General features: G+C 38.4%; 1 protein-coding gene across 5 annotated transcripts in view; it reads right to left on the reverse strand.

The window, feature by feature from the left end:
• ctnnd2a (catenin (cadherin-associated protein), delta 2a) overlaps nt 1-18,118 on the reverse strand; it is a 243,524-nt gene that overhangs the window by 148,035 nt on the left and 77,371 nt on the right. For all 5 annotated transcript variants that reach the window (XM_088402108.1, XM_088402107.1, XM_088402109.1 and 2 more), the window contains exon 3: nt 15,658-15,770. In XM_088402108.1, the coding sequence (XP_088258234.1) occupies nt 15,658-15,770 (113 nt within the window). The remainder of the gene's footprint in view (nt 1-15,657; nt 15,771-18,118) is intronic.

The raw sequence follows: 18,118 nt of genomic DNA on the forward strand, positions 1-18,118 counted from the left end.
CAGTTGGGTCAAACCATTCTCGTGTGGGGGAGAATCTGGGTTTTTACAAAGGATGACATTGAATAACCTACTGAAGAGAACATCTGTTTTATGAACTGATATTTTCCTGAAACAATTAACTCAATAATTATTATTAAAGGATTTTGCATGTTTGCTTGTTTGTTTTATTTAAAATCTCGAGTACCCCCCGAAGTTCCTTCAAGTACCCCCATTTGAAAACAACTGCTTTATACCATAAGTGTCGAACTCCAGTCCTCAGGGCCGAGATCCTGGATGATTTTAATGTTTCTCTCTCAGACAAACCTGATTCGAATGATTAGGGTGATTTTCAAGCTCCTGCGGAGCTTACTAATGAGCTAATCATTTGAATCAGGTGTGTTGAGAGAGAAAACCGGAAAACATGCAGAACAGCGGTCCTCGAGGACTGGAGTTCGACACCCATGCTCTAGATAAGCAAAATCCCACTGATTATATGTAATAAGACTTGCTAACAGATTACGATTGGAGTCATCAAGACCTATTCGGCTGTTCGTGCAGTCACAGTTGAGAGGGTGCAGTGAGGTGTGTGTGCTGCTTCCATACGTCATCACTATTATATCTACAAACTGAAAATTGGCATAGTAGGAATTTAGAGGATTGTTTGGTGGCTTAACCTTTAGCCTGGTAACCATGGCATACGATTCTAAGTTCTATTTGGTTTATGTGTTTGTTTGTTTGTTTGTTTTGGGGGAGGTTCTGCTTATAACTATTAAATTTCTGTGCATTGTTTACATTCATGCTGTGTTTTTAATGAAATAGAGATCCTATAGCTCAAAAGCTTGACATATTAGAGCAAAGATGAGATCAATGTTGGATAACATAACCCAAAATGTGTTAACAAGTTGCCAGACCTGGCCTGAAAAAAAAAAAAAAAAGACCCCAGTGCAATTTATTAAATTACTTATTACAAATAGCTAAAATCAAAACTCATTCAGGTAATTCTTTGATGAATGACAGAAGGACGCGTTTTGCATATTGAGTAGCCCTCACAGTTAATTTTGATGACACAACCATTTTAACTACAATCAAATAAACTAATCTGTTCCGCTTGGTGGGAATGGGGCTCTAATTTCAAGACTTCATATCCGAGGCCAGAAGACTTTTGTGAACTCTAGAAATCTGAGGGCTCCAATGGCCTCTCGTGAGCACTTGGCTACAAGGCAAAGCAAGATGAAGAAAAGTGTTAACATCTTGGGTCCCCTGGTTTATGTTTTAGCACTCACCCCAGCAAGCGAGAGACTGGTCATCAGGTATCAAGAGCCCAGAATCAATCATCACGGGACCATCTAAGGGCATGTAGCCATTTATGGTCCCCCTGGGGTTGGCCAAAGACATTGTGAAAACCATGGTGGCAAAATCTTCTCTTAGAATAATACAACTGGCATTCGAGATGGCTCCCACACAATAAAATTCACACAATAGTATCCAAACTCAGAATAAAGAGTTTTACATGTGGAAATACTGTGTATGGTCTATATTTTATTTTTCTATTGTAAAATGTATAATAGTGACTGAGCTATGAATCCAACAGTAATAAATTAATGGGCATTTGTAGAAAGTGCATGTTACAATGGGAAGTGTCATCCCAGCATCCAGTTACGGTCTTTGGGGAAAGTCAGCCTGGATATCCTACTCTTGGCTCAAAACACAGGAAGATGATTGGTTTATTCATCTAAATCTACATTCTCTACCGTATCTCGGGTAGGATATGAAAATATATTTTCACCCTATAAAACAGAGAGGCTACACTACTTTATTTTTCAAAGCATTAATCTTATAAATAATTTGTCTTGTCTTTCATTTTGTTTAACACTTTAGTATTCCAACAGGAAGTACTAGGTAATGGTGCTGAATAACAAGTCAAGGTCCTAATCAACTATTATTTGCTGTACTTATTCTTTTTAAAGATGGTTATCGTTATTATTACACTTTCACACTAAAGAAGAATGTCATGCTCCACGCTGATCCTATGCTTGTTCTAGGCGGGGTTCTCACTCCGCAACCAGGGGGCGGTGTCACCCGCTGCACACCTGTAGCCTATTGCCATCACGGGCTTTTTAAGGCCAGCTGGTACAGGAGAGCGACCCCGGGTTATTCCTTCGCCAAGCCCATTTGCAGTCCTGTGAGGATCCCGGCGTTCCTGTCTCGCAATCATCCATCTTCGAGTATTTTGGTTTTTACTTGCTGTTCTGGATTTTTTGCAGTCTCACGATTTTTGTTGTACCTTTGTTTCAGTTGCTCTCCTGTGTACTCCGCTCCCTCGTTGCCTAGCCTTCCCTTTGGACTCATCACCCAGCCACGTTTGTTTCACTTTATTTTGTACTTTGTGATTTCTGCTGTACTTTTTTGACTTTTTATTCCACGCTTGACGAGTGATTTTGTTGAATAAACTGATTTTGATTGTTCACACCTTGGATGTCTGGGTGGGGTCCTTAACCTTCTGTTTATTTATTTTGACTTTACATCCAAGAATGTTTTTTTCCAGGATTGCCATGAACATGCTGTGTCCTAATTTCTCTGCACTGATTGTACCATGCTGCTATGCTGAAGTGTGTTATACTGTATGTGTGTTTTATATGTATGTGTGTTTTAAGACTGTTGTGGTCAAAGCACTTTTGCCCAAGACAAATTTCCTCCAGGGGACAATAAAGTTAATCTTATCTTATCTTATCTTAAGCCCCTCACGGTTGTTCGTGACGGAGAAACTGTAAAATTGTTTAAAGAAAAACGTCACGGGGAAACTTCCACGGTTGTAACCTGTAAATGCTGCTGGAATTCATACACAATGTGCAGTGTGAAATTTAGTTTTTCAATGCTACCCTATACATCTTTGTAATATATAAACAGTATATAGACTTTTTTTTTAAACGTTAACACTGTGGTTGATATTACACAGAGCAGCCAAGACCCAGTCTTTGTGTGCAGTAAATTACATTTATGGTTCTGCATGATTATCAAACTTTTTCCATGGCTCACAGGCATACCTCACTGGTGGTACCAAAAAAAACAAGACCTCACTGAGCGGAAAGGAACTTCATACAAGAAGAGGTACTGATGCATTAAGAGGTGTCATGCATTGTAGTGGTTTCAACTTCAAGTTCTGTTTGTTGGGATTTATTTTCCAAGACATTTTGGTCACACTACAATGTGTACCAACCTAAAAGTTTTAAAAAGTGAAAAACAGTAAAATAGGTACACTGAGCCACTGGTTCACGAGATTAATCCGTTCCGCGGTTGGGATTGTAACACAAATTTGCCGTATGTCGGGCAATCTAAGCCTATGTTATTTAGCTAATGCATGTAAAATCCCAGTTAAAAACAACAAAATTGTATATGTATATCTATATTAAAAATTGGTATCAAAATAGTATAGTAAGAGCTACGTGTATATATATATATATATATATATATATATATATATATATATATATATATATATATATATATATATATATATATATATATATATGATTTATTTACCTTTGAGCAACGTGACGAGCTTATTACGGCCATATTCCCTAGTGAGGGGAGCCTAGCTTAAGCTAGTTTGGACTTCTTCATATTCCTTGATTATCTCCAGCTTCGTTTCCGTATATATCATCTTCTTACTTCATTCTTTAACATCACTAGCAATCTTGGGACCTATGGCTAACCAATTCAAGTGTGAATTAAGCACTACAACACCCAATAAATACCATATTGAAAGCACTCTCAAACAAGATCAAGTCTTTAAGCAGCCATTTTTGTGAGACCGTGCGCCCACCAATAGTAGACCCGTATCTTAGGGAGTCGTGACACCGACCAGTAGCAGACCAGCATTGTAATGATGCAAGCGGTGACTCGTGTACAGACGTATGGCGCACACTGACCGCCATGTTGGATGTGTCACGCACATTGAATGCCATGTTGGATGTGTCGTAAGGTGAAAGAAATGGCGTCAAGAGGGGACAAAAAAACGTCACGGGCCACGCCGTAAGGTGAAAAAAAATGTAAGGCAGGGACGTCATTACCCGGGAGTCCACTGTACTAGATTTGATGAAAGGCATTACTGGCATTATAACCAAAAATTTTGTGCTAAGCATCTCTCTGTTACTTTCTAAGTAAACATGACATTTTTTACTAATCCGCTTTCAATTAATCCGGTTGTAAACTTTTTTCCCAGATGCAGATGAAAATGTCATCGTATGCATCCAGCCACAAAAACACAAGCGAGCCATGCACTACGGACATATTTTAAAAGTTGAGCATGTTAGAGCAAACTAACATTTCCTCAGATATTTCCACATTACATTGCAACATTACATTAGCACCAAAATCCCCAAAAGTTAAGTAGATGATTTATTATACACTGAAAATTTTATGTAATTAAGTCACTGGGAGCACATCAGAGCCCACTCAGCACAGATCAGCATTTTGAACATAGGGTAAAAAAGCAATGGGCATTATTATTATACATCCCTGTCACATTTATCACCTGCTTTAGACCCACACAGTTCTCTGCAGGGCAAACCCACATAATTTATGGTGCAACAATGCAAAAACAGCAATCCATTATGTTGCTGCTTTGTACCAAAGAGTGATACAAGTTGGAGTATAACATGGCATCAAATGCTATGTTATATAATGTATGGGACTAAATGATCCCTTATACATTTGCCTAATGTCTTTTTCCACATTTTAGACTCTTGCTAGTGTCAATTTTTGCCATTCAGTGTCAATGTTTTGGTTGCAGTGTTCCTCTCACTTTTCTGTGTCTGTCTCTCTGGCGTTGGACCATGATTGCGTCTTATCTATTCGCACCAATATCTGGTGTTGGGGGAAGATAAGCATTCATTTGCATGTTTAATGAAGCCCCCCCCCTTGCTCTCATAGAAGGGACACACACATCAACATGGGTGCAAGGCACACACACAAACACCCACACCCACACACACACATACACAAAGCTACTGTTGCCCTAAAGGCCTCCATCTCCTTGCCGCTGACATGGAGTCACCAGCTGCTGACTCCTACAGAAATAAACATGGCCCATTTATCTAGCTTCACGTTCATGACTTGAATGACAGACACACGGATGTTTGGTCAGAGCATGTCTTATCAAAACAACTCTGACATCTTTTTGATATTTTGGAAAGAAACCAATTCATCTCCCCAACAAAGAAAGGACAGGCAAAAATGCTACCATAACCAATTTAACTTGATTATTATAACTTTTAGATGAGAAATATCAACATGTTTTTAAAACGTTAACTTGATTTGGTTGAATATTGGCACTCATATATTAGGTGTGAATGTAGAAGTAAGGTTTAAAATTAAGTGCTACCTCAATAAAAACTCAGAGGTTACTGATGTTTTTTTTTTGTAAAGGCTTTCAACAAACTGAACCAAAATTGGGAGGAGTCAGCGTGATTTCAGACATCACCATAGGCAAGAGGCAAGCATCGTATTGGTTCTTGGCCATGTTTGTCAGCTTCAATTGTCATAAACTTGAAATTTTGGTGATTTACAAGAATGAGCTTTCAGATGGGTATAATTTCAACCTATTTTGTTGAAAGTTTATTTAAGACGAGGACATTTTTTGAGGGTATGGTAAAAACGTGAAAAAGTAAAATTTTCTGGAAAACCGTGAATATTTAGAAAGAAAAAAATGCTAGCTACTACTAAATATTAGTCGAACAAGGGGGGAGGGATAGCTTGGACACAACAGCTCACCAGCTTTCTATGACCATGTTTTTTATTTAAACTGCAGACCACATTTGGCATGATCGGTCAGTCAAGTCAAATTGATTGTTTCTCCACACACTGTACATTGTTGTGCCAGTGTGTTAAAAACACTATATTTCTTAAAGCCCAAGGTTGCAATTCAAGAGTCAAATAAGATAGAAGTGTGCGAGGAAACAACATAGAGAGAAGCAGACAGAAAGATAGACAGTGGGCTCGACAGCCCGGTGAGAGATGTGCCCACCTGCCACCATTTTTCTCTCCACCCCTCCTAGAAATGTATCATCAGTCATTAGGAGGGAGCGTGACTCCTGGTGTCATCATTCACATGTGCACATTTACACACACAAACTCCAATATGGGGCATATTTTAAGGTGCAAGTCTGTGGCCTATAATTTGGGTTCTCTCTATGCAGCATTTTGCTGAGCTTATAAAACCGCCTGCAGCTAATGGTGTGATGGATCCCTCTATTATCACCCAACTTGAGAGAAGAGAGTGAGCTATAGTGAGATAAAGGAATCTAATTGGATAGTATTTTAGTCCTGGCAAAAACAGGGAAGTGACCAGGGACAAAAAAGGAGCACGTAAAAAGCACTAAAATGATAACTGCAAAATGGAAGTCTTGTCTGTATGTGTCGGTCCCGTCCACTGCATTAAATCATGCATGAACTCATTTAGCCCATTTTGTATTTAAGAAATGTGCAAAAAGAGGAGAAAGGGAACTTTAAAACCACAGTTGAAATTTTCATGTAATAAAAAATAAAGGCTTGGGATGTTGCAAATTAGTAAACATCGGCTTTTATTATTCAAATGTCATTCATTTATTTTAAAAATATCTTTCATTATTCAAATGTCATTCCATTTTTTTAAAATACCAGCACACTATTAGGTCAACACTCATCAAAATGCTTAAAGGAAAATTAATACTCTGTTCAGCCAGTTATTTACAGTGTCTCCATCAAATGCTGCCATTTGGTTTAGTTCTAATCGGCGCATAACTGCCGCTGTGTTATTAAAAAAATGATTACCCCATTGTGAGAAGTAATAAAACAACTGATCGATTACTATATCACTTATAACTGTCGCAGCTATTGTTCTGTGTCCAGCTGTGCGGATTATCAACATTATTTTTACAGCCGTTATTCACACGGTGAAATAGGAAAGTGGTGAAGGAATGTGAAGGGAAAGACATAAAATACTTCTCAAACAAAGGTTATTTCCAGCCACTTCTTGCCAAAAAGAAACAATACAAAATGTTTGACGTCCTTTGTTGGTGCATTGCGTTAACTCTCTCGCCCTCCAAAGCAAACAGCGGCAACCTGAACTCAACTGTACTTACCATTTCGGAAACGTGAAAAATACAGCATGTTTGGTGCATAATTTGAAAGAAGTTCCTCATTACAATAATGAATCCCGGCGCAGACAATTGGGGAAACGTGAACGCAGACTATGTTGTTTTTCTCTTGATTTCTTTTTCAAACTGTAACACTCACAAACACTATCTATCACTTTTTCCTTTCTACTGACCTTCCCACAAGGGAGTTTGGAAGATGTGTAAAGTAAAAGCCGTTAGAGCCCGAGGACGTGAACTCTACACCTCACACATCTCAGTATGCACGTCTTTCTGTGACTTTCAGCTTTGTATCTGAGCTTGATTCTTTCAAAAGCAACGTATCCTTCCCAAACTTCCCATGACTGGTGATAAAGATGTCTCATATTTCCTTTCTGTCTCTCCTTCCACATTAGTGATAGACATCAGATAGAAACTTTTATTACCCTACAGGAAATTCAAATCTGTCTTCACCCCAATCCCACTTTAGGCAGGACTTTATAATAAACGATGCAGGTAAAGTTAAAATGTATGCACAGAATGTGTAGTATGTATACATGTACATATGTATAGTATGCATAAATGCATACATGTATGTACCATTTGTATGTGTGTATTTATGCTTGTATGAAAGTATGTAGGTGCGTATGTCTGCACAGTGGAACCCCTAGATACGAATGCTTCTGGACATGAAATATTCACTTAACGAGTAAAAATCCCGCCAGATGTTTGCCTCTTAATATGAGAAAAAATTCAATATGAGCAATTCCCGCATGCATTAAATTAGCCATACCACTGCACCAGTATCCTGCTCTCCCATAGGTCAGAATGCCTCACATTCATTGTTCTGCTTTCCTATTGGTTGTGCTGTACAGTACAGTTCACTAGTGTACAATTTTCTTATCGTCATTCAGTAAGGCCGGCGTCATTATCCGCGATTTTGTAAGTGTGCGATCCGAAGACAATGCAGGCTAAAGGACGTTGCAGCAAGTAGGCCTGCCTCTTGATTTCAAGGTTTCACCAGGGTGCTTCGATAAATTTAAAAATAGGGCTTGAATTCATTTCGTGGGAGCTGCCACCGCTGATGTGCACGCTGTGTATGCAAACGCTTGGGTAACGAGGTGCTTTTTTTTCGTGGAGCATGTTAATCTCACTTTGCAGTTGCATTAGTCAAGTATGATGAAAATTAGAATGTCAATGTTTCTTGTTTTTTTTTTTTTAATTAAAGCTAAATTGGAATTAAAGGTACTGTTTACAGCCATTGTTTTAGCAAAACTAATAAAAAATAAAGTTTCAATGTTTTCAGTTCTTTTAATTAAATAAAGTTCAAGTCGAGTTAAAATTATTGTTTACAGCCATTTTTTTCTGTCATTTTCCTGGTGTCTACTGAACATTGCATTTCTCGAAAGATAAGATACAATATTATAAAGATGTAATACTGAATGGCGTGTATTTCGGGCTTGGAACCAATTAGGCAATTTACATGTAAAATAAGATTCACTATAAGAATGATTCAGGATACAAACTGCACTCGGATCAAATTCGTACCTAATTCTACTGTACTTATGTTCACATATGTATACATAGTATGTTAATTTGGCATTTGACAAACATGCAAGTTGGTTAACTCTTGAGTGCAGCAAATAAATCTATCATGGACATTTTTGCAGTTATTTCTTTGTTAGTTATTTTGGATTGTATGTTTCTATCAGCACATAGGAGAGGTTGGCCATAATGGTGTTTTTTAATGTTTGGTTATGGTTACTGTATTTGTCTGCACAGCTAAAACCTTAGGGGAGCCTAAAGCAAGAATCTGTCTGTTACAGTATTGACATAATTCCACAAGCTATGACCCTCGAGCATTAAAAATAAATGACAGGCTGATGAGCATACACTGTGACTTACCCAAAGCACTAACTGATTTAGGACTAAAAATTTGTTCAAAACTATCAAAATGCACATTCAAAAAGTAGTAGACAAAAAGTAGTCTGATTATATTATGTTAAACATTATTATTATTAATCTGTTAATCAAAATACCCATAATAGAACCCTCATTAAAGTGGTTGGAGAAGGCAATCGGACCTGAGCGAGGCAGGGAAGACATCAAGCAGACATGATGAATAATACATAAGAAAACAATACTGTCAGAGACACTTGTGGTCAAGTCTTTGAGGATGAGACAGACTGAAGGAGTAAGTATCCAGTACGTCGGTATAGAGCAGTAACGTAAAATATCATTTAGTTATGGGAGTTATGGTAGAGCAATTGGGCAGAGGACAAATGAAGGAGAAAATGAGACAAGGAGAGGTAGCAAGAACTACAGAGCCAGATAGCAGGAAAAAATACTAATAATAAATCAATGAAGCCATTCTATGGCGCTGCCATGGGGTAATGAAAGCTATCTATTAGCTTTTCTCATTCCTTTCTTTTTTCCATTTCCTTCACTACCTCTGTGCTGCCTTACCACCCCAGCACAAATACTGCTTTCTGTCTCTCCCTCCCTCCCTCTCATCTTAAAACAATTCCATTGCAAAGCACTGACTTAAAAATCTCATTTGTTTTTCACCTCAAGTTGACTCATCTGCAGGCCACCTGCATGGGTGACCTAATTCTGCTATCTGACCTATTAGACTTTAAATAATTGCTCAATTCAAGTGGACTTTAAAAGCTGACCACTGATGCTGTTAAATATTGGTTAATAAGTGTCATAAGCCATTGTGTTGATTTTGTTTAGTGGACATACAGTACATTTCCCTAGATAGGCAATTTTATACTGTATGACAAACGGTATTGCCTCATTTGATGAGAATGATGCTAAACTAGAACTCAATTTTCAAGTGTTAACAATGGTAGGTTGAATCTGTGTCCACCCTTTACCCATATCAAAATCTTATCAGGTCCCATGTTTTACTGACTGAGAAATAAGTACAGTTATGATTTTTTTTCATAATACCAAAAAGCTCGCAGGTCTCTGGGAAAAAAAAATGTCCACCCTTTACCCATATCAAAATCTTATTAGGTCACATGTTTTACTGACTGAGAAATGAGTATAGTTATGATTTTTTTTTCATATTACCAAACAGCTCGCAGGTCTCTGGGAAAAAAAAAAAGGTCTTTCAAATTTAGAGAGACAGTTCATCTCCAATATCGACTTGCAATTCTTTCTTCTTCAAATGAGCCATTGCTGTCCTGTAGAATAGTACTAACTCAATGCTGGTTACCATGATCAGCAGGAGCAGAGCCGGGCATTACAACTAGGTTAGTGGCCAATTGTTCTCAAACTGACCAAAGACTACTTTAAGGAAAAAAATATATACATATATAAAAATCATATACCCCCCCCCCCCATCAAATACAAATCCTTCAAAACCGCTGGCCAAAGTGGGGATCTGCCCTATCCTCCGGTTTCGTGGTTGTGTGTAATCAGCTTAAACCGTAGCACAACTCTTTTTCCCGCCAAAGATGCAGATACTAGTTACGTCAGAGGCGGAAGTTTTTTTTTGATTGGACAGAATTTGGTGACACTACTGCCACCTATCAACTTGGCATGCTTGTAAGTGAATGTAACTGTACTGAGCTGGATTTGTATGGATTTATTTAAATAAACAAACAAAAATGAGGGGGAGACTATGCGGGTGTAAAAAAGCTGGTTACATGCAGACAAGGCCCAAGTCACTGATTTACACATCAATTAATGTCTGAATTTGTGCACGTGGCGCATTCAGTGGACATACCAAACACAAAGAGGTGTATTTGAAATTGTTTTTAACTTTAAAGTTGACTTTAATTAGACCGCAAGTATGTGTTGGTTACCAGATGCTAATGCCGATAAAAGATGACCAATGCTTATAAGTTTGCCCAGTTGCTCAGTGACGCAGGGAAACTCAGTGTAGGGGAAATCAAATGTATACTATAAAGTCACGTGACGAAGAAGACTAATGTAGAAAAGTAGAACGTATGCACAAAATCAAACCACAGCGAGCATTGGAAGCTAGAACTGAAATTGGAAAACTAACTTGACTTGGAAGAAATTCCAAAGACCGCTTGATATGACAGTTTAAGAGGTTGTCTTGACTAACCTTTGGACAATGTGTCACTGACAACTTTTAAAATACTGTCAGACTTCAATTCAATATGACATAAAACAAACCAAAGGACCACAGCTACCACATCGCAGTGGATGCAGGAAGGAACAAACTAGTCACACCAGTAAATACTTACTTTATATGACAACGGTGATAACGGCATAAAAATGACAAAAGATTACAATTAGATGATTATTTAGCGACTGTATCGCAAATGATATCGCGACACGACTGCAGCAATCATTGCTGTATCCTGAATTTCTCTTACAAGAACCACAGTTGTTTTTTCCTATCCTTGCCTTATCAAAATGTAAGAACAAGACAATATTTTTGGTCTGCGTTGTAATGATGTAAATCATCGTAGTGAGGAACACAGCGGGTTATTCCTAGAACATACTGTACTGTATAGCCTGGCTTGCCTAGATAGCAATATTAGAATGAATTCACACAGAAAAAAAGAGCAGTTGAGTATTTTTGCCCCAATCCCAGTCTTTGACAAAGTTTTGTTCAAAACAGTCAAGTATTTTTTGCACAGACCACGAAGCTATCAGGCAAAGGAAGTTGAAAGTGTTTATTCCTCTATGGAGGTTTCTCATTCAGACCATTCTAATCATAGCATCACTTGGTCTTTTATCATTTTTTTTCTTCTTGGCGTTTCCAACTGAGCTAAATCAAGTGTAAGTGATGTGATTGAGCTCTTTAAAAAAAAAAAAAAAAAAAAAAAGAGGCCCAGAGCTACACATCCAGTCAGGCACACGCAAGACAGCAGGAGCAAAGAGTTTCCCCACCGGCTACCACTTACAACTAACGTTAGAAAAAAAATGGTAAATTAGCCTGTGTGGCATTTGGTGTCACGCGCTTGCATGAGGCAGTGTCCTTTCTACATGCGAAAGTGAGTTTCCTTGCTGTAAAGTGCTGTGGTGTTGCATGCCAGCAGATCACAGTGTGAGCAGATGTTCGTCGGGATGGTCCCAAACCAGTGCTGTGCAAAACATTCTTTCAGCTCGACAATTCTCGAGAGGAATCCAAGGAAATGACTGAATTGTTTGACTGAAGACAACGCGGACAGGAAGGCTCACGGTATACAAACAGAAACACACAGCGGTGATTCCTACATACAAAGGAAGTACAAATTACAAATGAAAGTAACTTGCACTCTAACTCCGACAAATGTCAAAAAATTGCATGGGCATTGTGATGAGTTATGAAAGTTAAAGATTCTGTAAAGATGAAATACTTATTGTAAACTTGGCACAAAACAGATAAGATAGGTGTTAACAATTCTTCCAAATTAAATAAATAAATAAATTATGTTTCAAAACGGTGATGCAAAATTTGTCAAATGTGGCATTGTGGCAGGAAGTCAAGCCAAAAATATTCGCCACAATAAAATACAGTATTTCCAAAGCGGCACCACGAATCTACACGGCATTCTGATTAATACTGTGTTGGAGAAAGATGAATTAGAAAGCATAATCCACCCGTTTATATCCATCTCAAGGGGTGGCCCATTTTGCCACTTGATATCAATTAAATGACATGACAGTTGCTAAAGGCTCAGGTATTGACACATCATAACTCACCTGTTTTCAAAGTTTGGTCATGTGGTGTTTGCTAGCTGAGATGATTGGTCATTTTCACAGGAAAGTAGTCATTTGGGTGTTGAGAATTACATAAAATGACAGGATTTCACAGTTTATATTATTTTCCAAATCTTCTATCAAGACTCAAACAGCAAAAAGACAACAGTCTCGCTAATCCATTCACCCATTTCCTATACTGGCTATCCTCATTAATGCTGCAGATGAATGTGGCACTTATTTAAGTCGAGTTTGGGAAAGATGCAATAACCCTGCTCTGATCAACAGCCAACAGCCAGGAACATACTGTATATTTAAACAACCATTGACATTATCACTTAAAAATATATATTGACAACTCAAAGTCTTAAATTAGCTTATCATGCACATCCCTGGAATGTGGGAGGAATCTGGAGTGCTTGGAGAAAACCCACGCAACCATGTGGAACAAATGCAAAGACCACATTGAAAGGTCTGCACGAAGATTTGCACTCCAATTCTCAGAACAGTGAGACAATCCTAGGTTAGCAACTATTCTCCCTCAATTTCTGAAACACAAGTATTTTTAAAACTAATTTTAAGAGCTAGCATTTTACCATGCAGGTAACAGCCAGTCTGTCCATAACAGATTGCTTTCTGGTTAATTTCACTCCATTCTGTTAATTTTCTTAAAACGATTCCCTCCATTGATTATTACTGTATGTATGTCATAGAGTGCCTAATAAAGCACAGCAAAACCAGCAGTGATGTTACAGAAAGGTTAGGAGCATCACTGAGTCCTATCAGATTGCCTCTGATCATACACAGTCATATCACAGATGCTCTTATCTATACTTAGGCTGGGAACAATCGGAATGAAAGGATAACGTCAATCAAGGCGGTGAGACGAAATAAAGCTGGACAAATTCACACATGAGCTCTGGTTTGATGCACAGACAGGGACGTCAAACGCACATCACACGTTTGAGTTAACGCACATTGACAAGTTTAAGTGCACGCGGGGATCAACGTTGACTCGGCGGCGTAATGAGCTCCCAGCGGGCATAAGCGCAACTAATCCTCTAGATCTGGTGTGATTACCAAAGGATGACGCAACCATGAGACAGCAGACGGGCTAGTGCCCCCCCACCCCCACCCGCAAAACACAAACACACATCATCAAAAGAATCAAGCAAATTTGTTCCAGCTGCAAGTTAGGATAATACTGTCCAATAAAAGCACTTTCATAGGCAAACCGTATCAAAATATATGCTGCACTGTCATTTCATTAGTATATTTATAAAGGTATGAAAGCAATTGTTCCTGTGGTGGGTTTGGTAGTAATGTTGTGTATTTTACAGTAGAACTTCTTTTACAGTGGGTGGCTTCAAAGCTGTTTCGGGAAGGTGTTTCAAAAGTTGCATTTGAACCACAAACTGGTATGATTCAAATAATGCTTGAAAAGTCTATAACATTTGCCAAACAAGTGTGTATTAATGAACCCAAGTAGCATGGCATTTAGGATAAACACAGGAAAATAACCCGTGCAGTGGGAGCATTCAGTGCTAAAGATTTCCAGCCCTTATCTCTGGTCGAAGAATGTGATTTGGTCACTTAATTAAAATGCCAACATATGTTATGTTGTGCACACACACATTTCAGAGGCGCTTTAGTTGCCAATTATTCCCACATGGAAGATTGGTTGGATTGAAAGAGCATTTTCATGATTTTCCCTGATTTTTTAATGTGTTACGCCTATTTTATATGACTCAAATAAAAGAAAACAAAAAAGGAGAGAGAGAGAGAGAGAGAGAGAGAGATGTGAATCTTTACTTCTTTTTTTCCCCTCAACAGGGGCAGAAACCCGTTTCACCAAGGTTTTTATTCCACAGGGCTCTTTTCTTTGGACCCCAGTCAGGCTTGCGTACATGTACAATAAGTTGCTGGAGGGAGTCTGAGAAATGTTGCATTTATATGAAGGTTGCCACTTTGACGTTGCAGAAGAGCTCGGAACAAAAACACGCACCCAAAGAACACTATGAGAAGTACATAAGTTAAAGCCAACTTTCTACCAATGTGGCTTTTTCTATTCCGGAGGAAGGTGATTTAATGTGAGCAGATAGCAAGCACAATATTCAGGATGTTAGCAATAAACTGCCTCATTAGCATGTAGGTCAGACTTATCTGCTCATCCATATCTGACTTACTCCACTGCATCATCGGAAAGTAAGTTCAACCAGAAAGTTCGGTGGACTTCATATGCTAATTTAAGATGGTGATACTGCAAAAAAAATAAAATAAAATAAAATAAAAAAATCAACCCTTGAAGAAAACTTATGTGATCAAAAATTTTGAATCGCTATGCAAATGCCACTGTGAGCTTTGTTACTTAATGACCTTAGTAACGGTTTTCTTCATTTTAAACTAGCAAAGAAGCAGGTGTTCAGAACATTCAGAGGACCAATTTATTGATCACATTTTTTCGTATGAAGAAATAGTAGTAGGCAAATGATCAAATAAACTGGATACAGCAACAGATGATCCATTAACGCATGTTCCCCCAAATAAGAATTATAAATACATAGTTTCCCTTTTAATGCTCACTGTGGCATCGGTGAACAAACCACTCCTAAGAATTATAATGGTACTGTCCACATGTGTCTATTCCATTGTATACCTGCTATACATTGATAAAGGCATTCTATCAGATTGGGAAATTACAACAAACATCTAAGAAGCAGGTGGGCATATAAAAAATATACACTCAACTATGGCATTGTATTACTTTCTTTGACAGTTCGGCTTCATACACACACAAGCTCTCATTGACACACAAAAATGCTCCCCTATCACGTACAAGTGTGAAGTTTTTTTTGTTTTTTTTTTGTTTTGTTTTTAATTGTTGTTTGTTATTGGTCACCTGATGCTGCTCATGCTGCCAGTCTCCGATCCCAGCTTGCATCTCTCGAGCTGGGTGGCAACAATCTGACGCTCGGCCTCAAGTTCCCTGGTCAGGCGCTCAAACTGCAGCTCCTGCAGAGGCACAAGGCAGATAGTGTGAGTTAAACAAAGCACAAGAAGGTAAAAAGAAGAAGAATTTCTAAGAGACGGCCATGGAACATGAAGGACATAATACTGGATGAGGAAAAGAACGTTGTGTTCTGTCACTGGAATGCTTGAATGCTATGGGGCTGGAATATTAGAGATCAACAGACGGTACAATTACTGCTAAATTATACCCAAAATTACACAAAAAGTTTAAATAATGCTCATTAGCTTCAAATAATTTTTCTACATCACTTACATTTAACGGTCTACTTTCTGAAACTCATCATACATACTGTTATGCTTCCATTTCAAAACTATTTTCATATGCAAAGTACTTTATTTACACAATGTATGTGGTGATGCAATGTTTGCCTCGAGTCATGAAGACACGCAGCTATGCAATGTCTAAATTGAGGTGTCGTCATTTTATTTAGCTTGAATATGAGTGGCATGTGAGAGTAGGTGGGAGGAGCTGTGATTGGTTGAAAATAGTCCAAATGCAAAAATAGCTCTTTAATCCCTTCGTTGACATTGTCACTTGAATCATCGAAGCTCTCCCTTTCAAAATGTATAAATTAGTCTAATGAGGACATTTGTGGAATTCCTCCATGGATTGCACTATCCCCACATGGATGTGTCATTTGAGGATTGGGTTCATTATTTTTGCGCACGCTATTTTTAGAACATAGTGACAAATAACACAGAACTGATTACAACAATGTTATTTAAAGGATCATGCATTGGTTTGCCCAATCATTTTAACTGTCAGATGTGTCATCCTGACATTTGGAACGGTGTGGTGGGAATATTGCAATATGTCCTCCACCATCATGCCAACTTTGAGCCATCTGATAGAGCCCATACTCTCATATTTCTGGACAGACTCCACAACATTCTCAGACCAGCAGGGAATAACTGACGCAGACCGCTTTCTTGTTGTTATTGTACTTTATTTCACAGGATATGGAATATAGGTTTGGTAGTTTTGTTAACATTTTTAAGTGAGTGCAGTATTTTGATTTAAAATAAATAGCCTAGTTTTCATAAGAACCTCTCTTTTGGACAGAGCCTATGAAAAAATCTTGCCTTAAATGCATCAGACCAGTAATTCTTATGAAAGTGTTGGGTTTGCTTTGCGAAAATTCTTGAAAAAGTTGTAGCACAACAGCTTAGTGAATACATGGCTACCAAGTCGATTTGAACTTGCTCAGTCAGGTTTCAGTGTCAACTGAGACAACGTTTGCTAAATCGATGAATCAGTATTATGTTTACTCAACCTTAGTACTGCTTTTGACAGCGTTGATCATCACATACTAGTAGAATGCCTTTAAAACATGTGTGGGTATTTCAGGTTCAGCATTTCCTTGGTTTAGACCTTAACCTCTCAGAAAGGACACACCCATATTTCTCATGGCAATGTGACCTCTGAATTACTTCCTTTCATTCTTCAAGCTTATTAATGGGGCGGCATGGCTCAGTGGTAGAGTGGTCATCTCCTAGTTGAGAGGCTGTGGGTTCGATCCCCCGACCATCATGACCAAGTCGAAGTGTCCTTGCGCGAGACACTAAACCCCTAATTGCTCCTGATGCTGCGTCGTCAGTAGGTAAATGACTAGTTAGTGTAAAGCGCTTTGAATACCCAAGGTAGAAAAGCACTATATAAATGAAAGTCCATTTAATGATGAGATGTTGATTATTCAACATTACTGTGAGTTTTCTACTATTAAAGATAACCTAAAGAGACACCACAAAAAACCTTGGTGTCAAATTTGAATGAACTCTAACCTTTCAAATGCACATTGGCTATTTAAACATATTACTAAATTGTAAATATATCATCAGTTTAGCTATGAAGTATGTCAGACTTAAAATATAAAATGAAAGTATGCATGTACAGTACATTCAAGTGAATCGCACATGTATGGATCAATAGGGCCAAGTGTTGTAGTCCACCAGTCTTATGCCAGGATTTGAGTAAGGGAGGGGGGCGGGGGGGGGGGGGGGGGGGGGGGTGCTGTAAAGCATGCGTGTGCTGGTCTGATTGGTTTTCAAAGCCATTTGAAGCTCTGAATGACTTGATCCCCAGTCGCTATCTCAAGTCTCCAAGCTCAATCCCCTCAACTCCTCAACATTACAGCACAGTGCAATGCAATTCATCCCCCTCAACATTCTCAGGAAGCACTTACTCATCAATATGCATACTTTATTCTCATGCCTCATACCTTCTACTTTCACATACACAAGCAACAAGCCCTCAATTACATTGTAGAAGTGAGTGTATGCATATATCTAAATCTATATATATGTATGTATGTAGAGTTAAATTTAGTACA

This window comes from Hippichthys cyanospilos, chromosome 19 (genome assembly GCF_059441005.1).
Source record: "Hippichthys cyanospilos isolate Australia breed blue-spotted pipefish chromosome 19, RoL_Hcya_1.0, whole genome shotgun sequence".
NCBI lineage: Eukaryota > Metazoa > Chordata > Actinopteri > Syngnathiformes > Syngnathidae > Hippichthys > Hippichthys cyanospilos.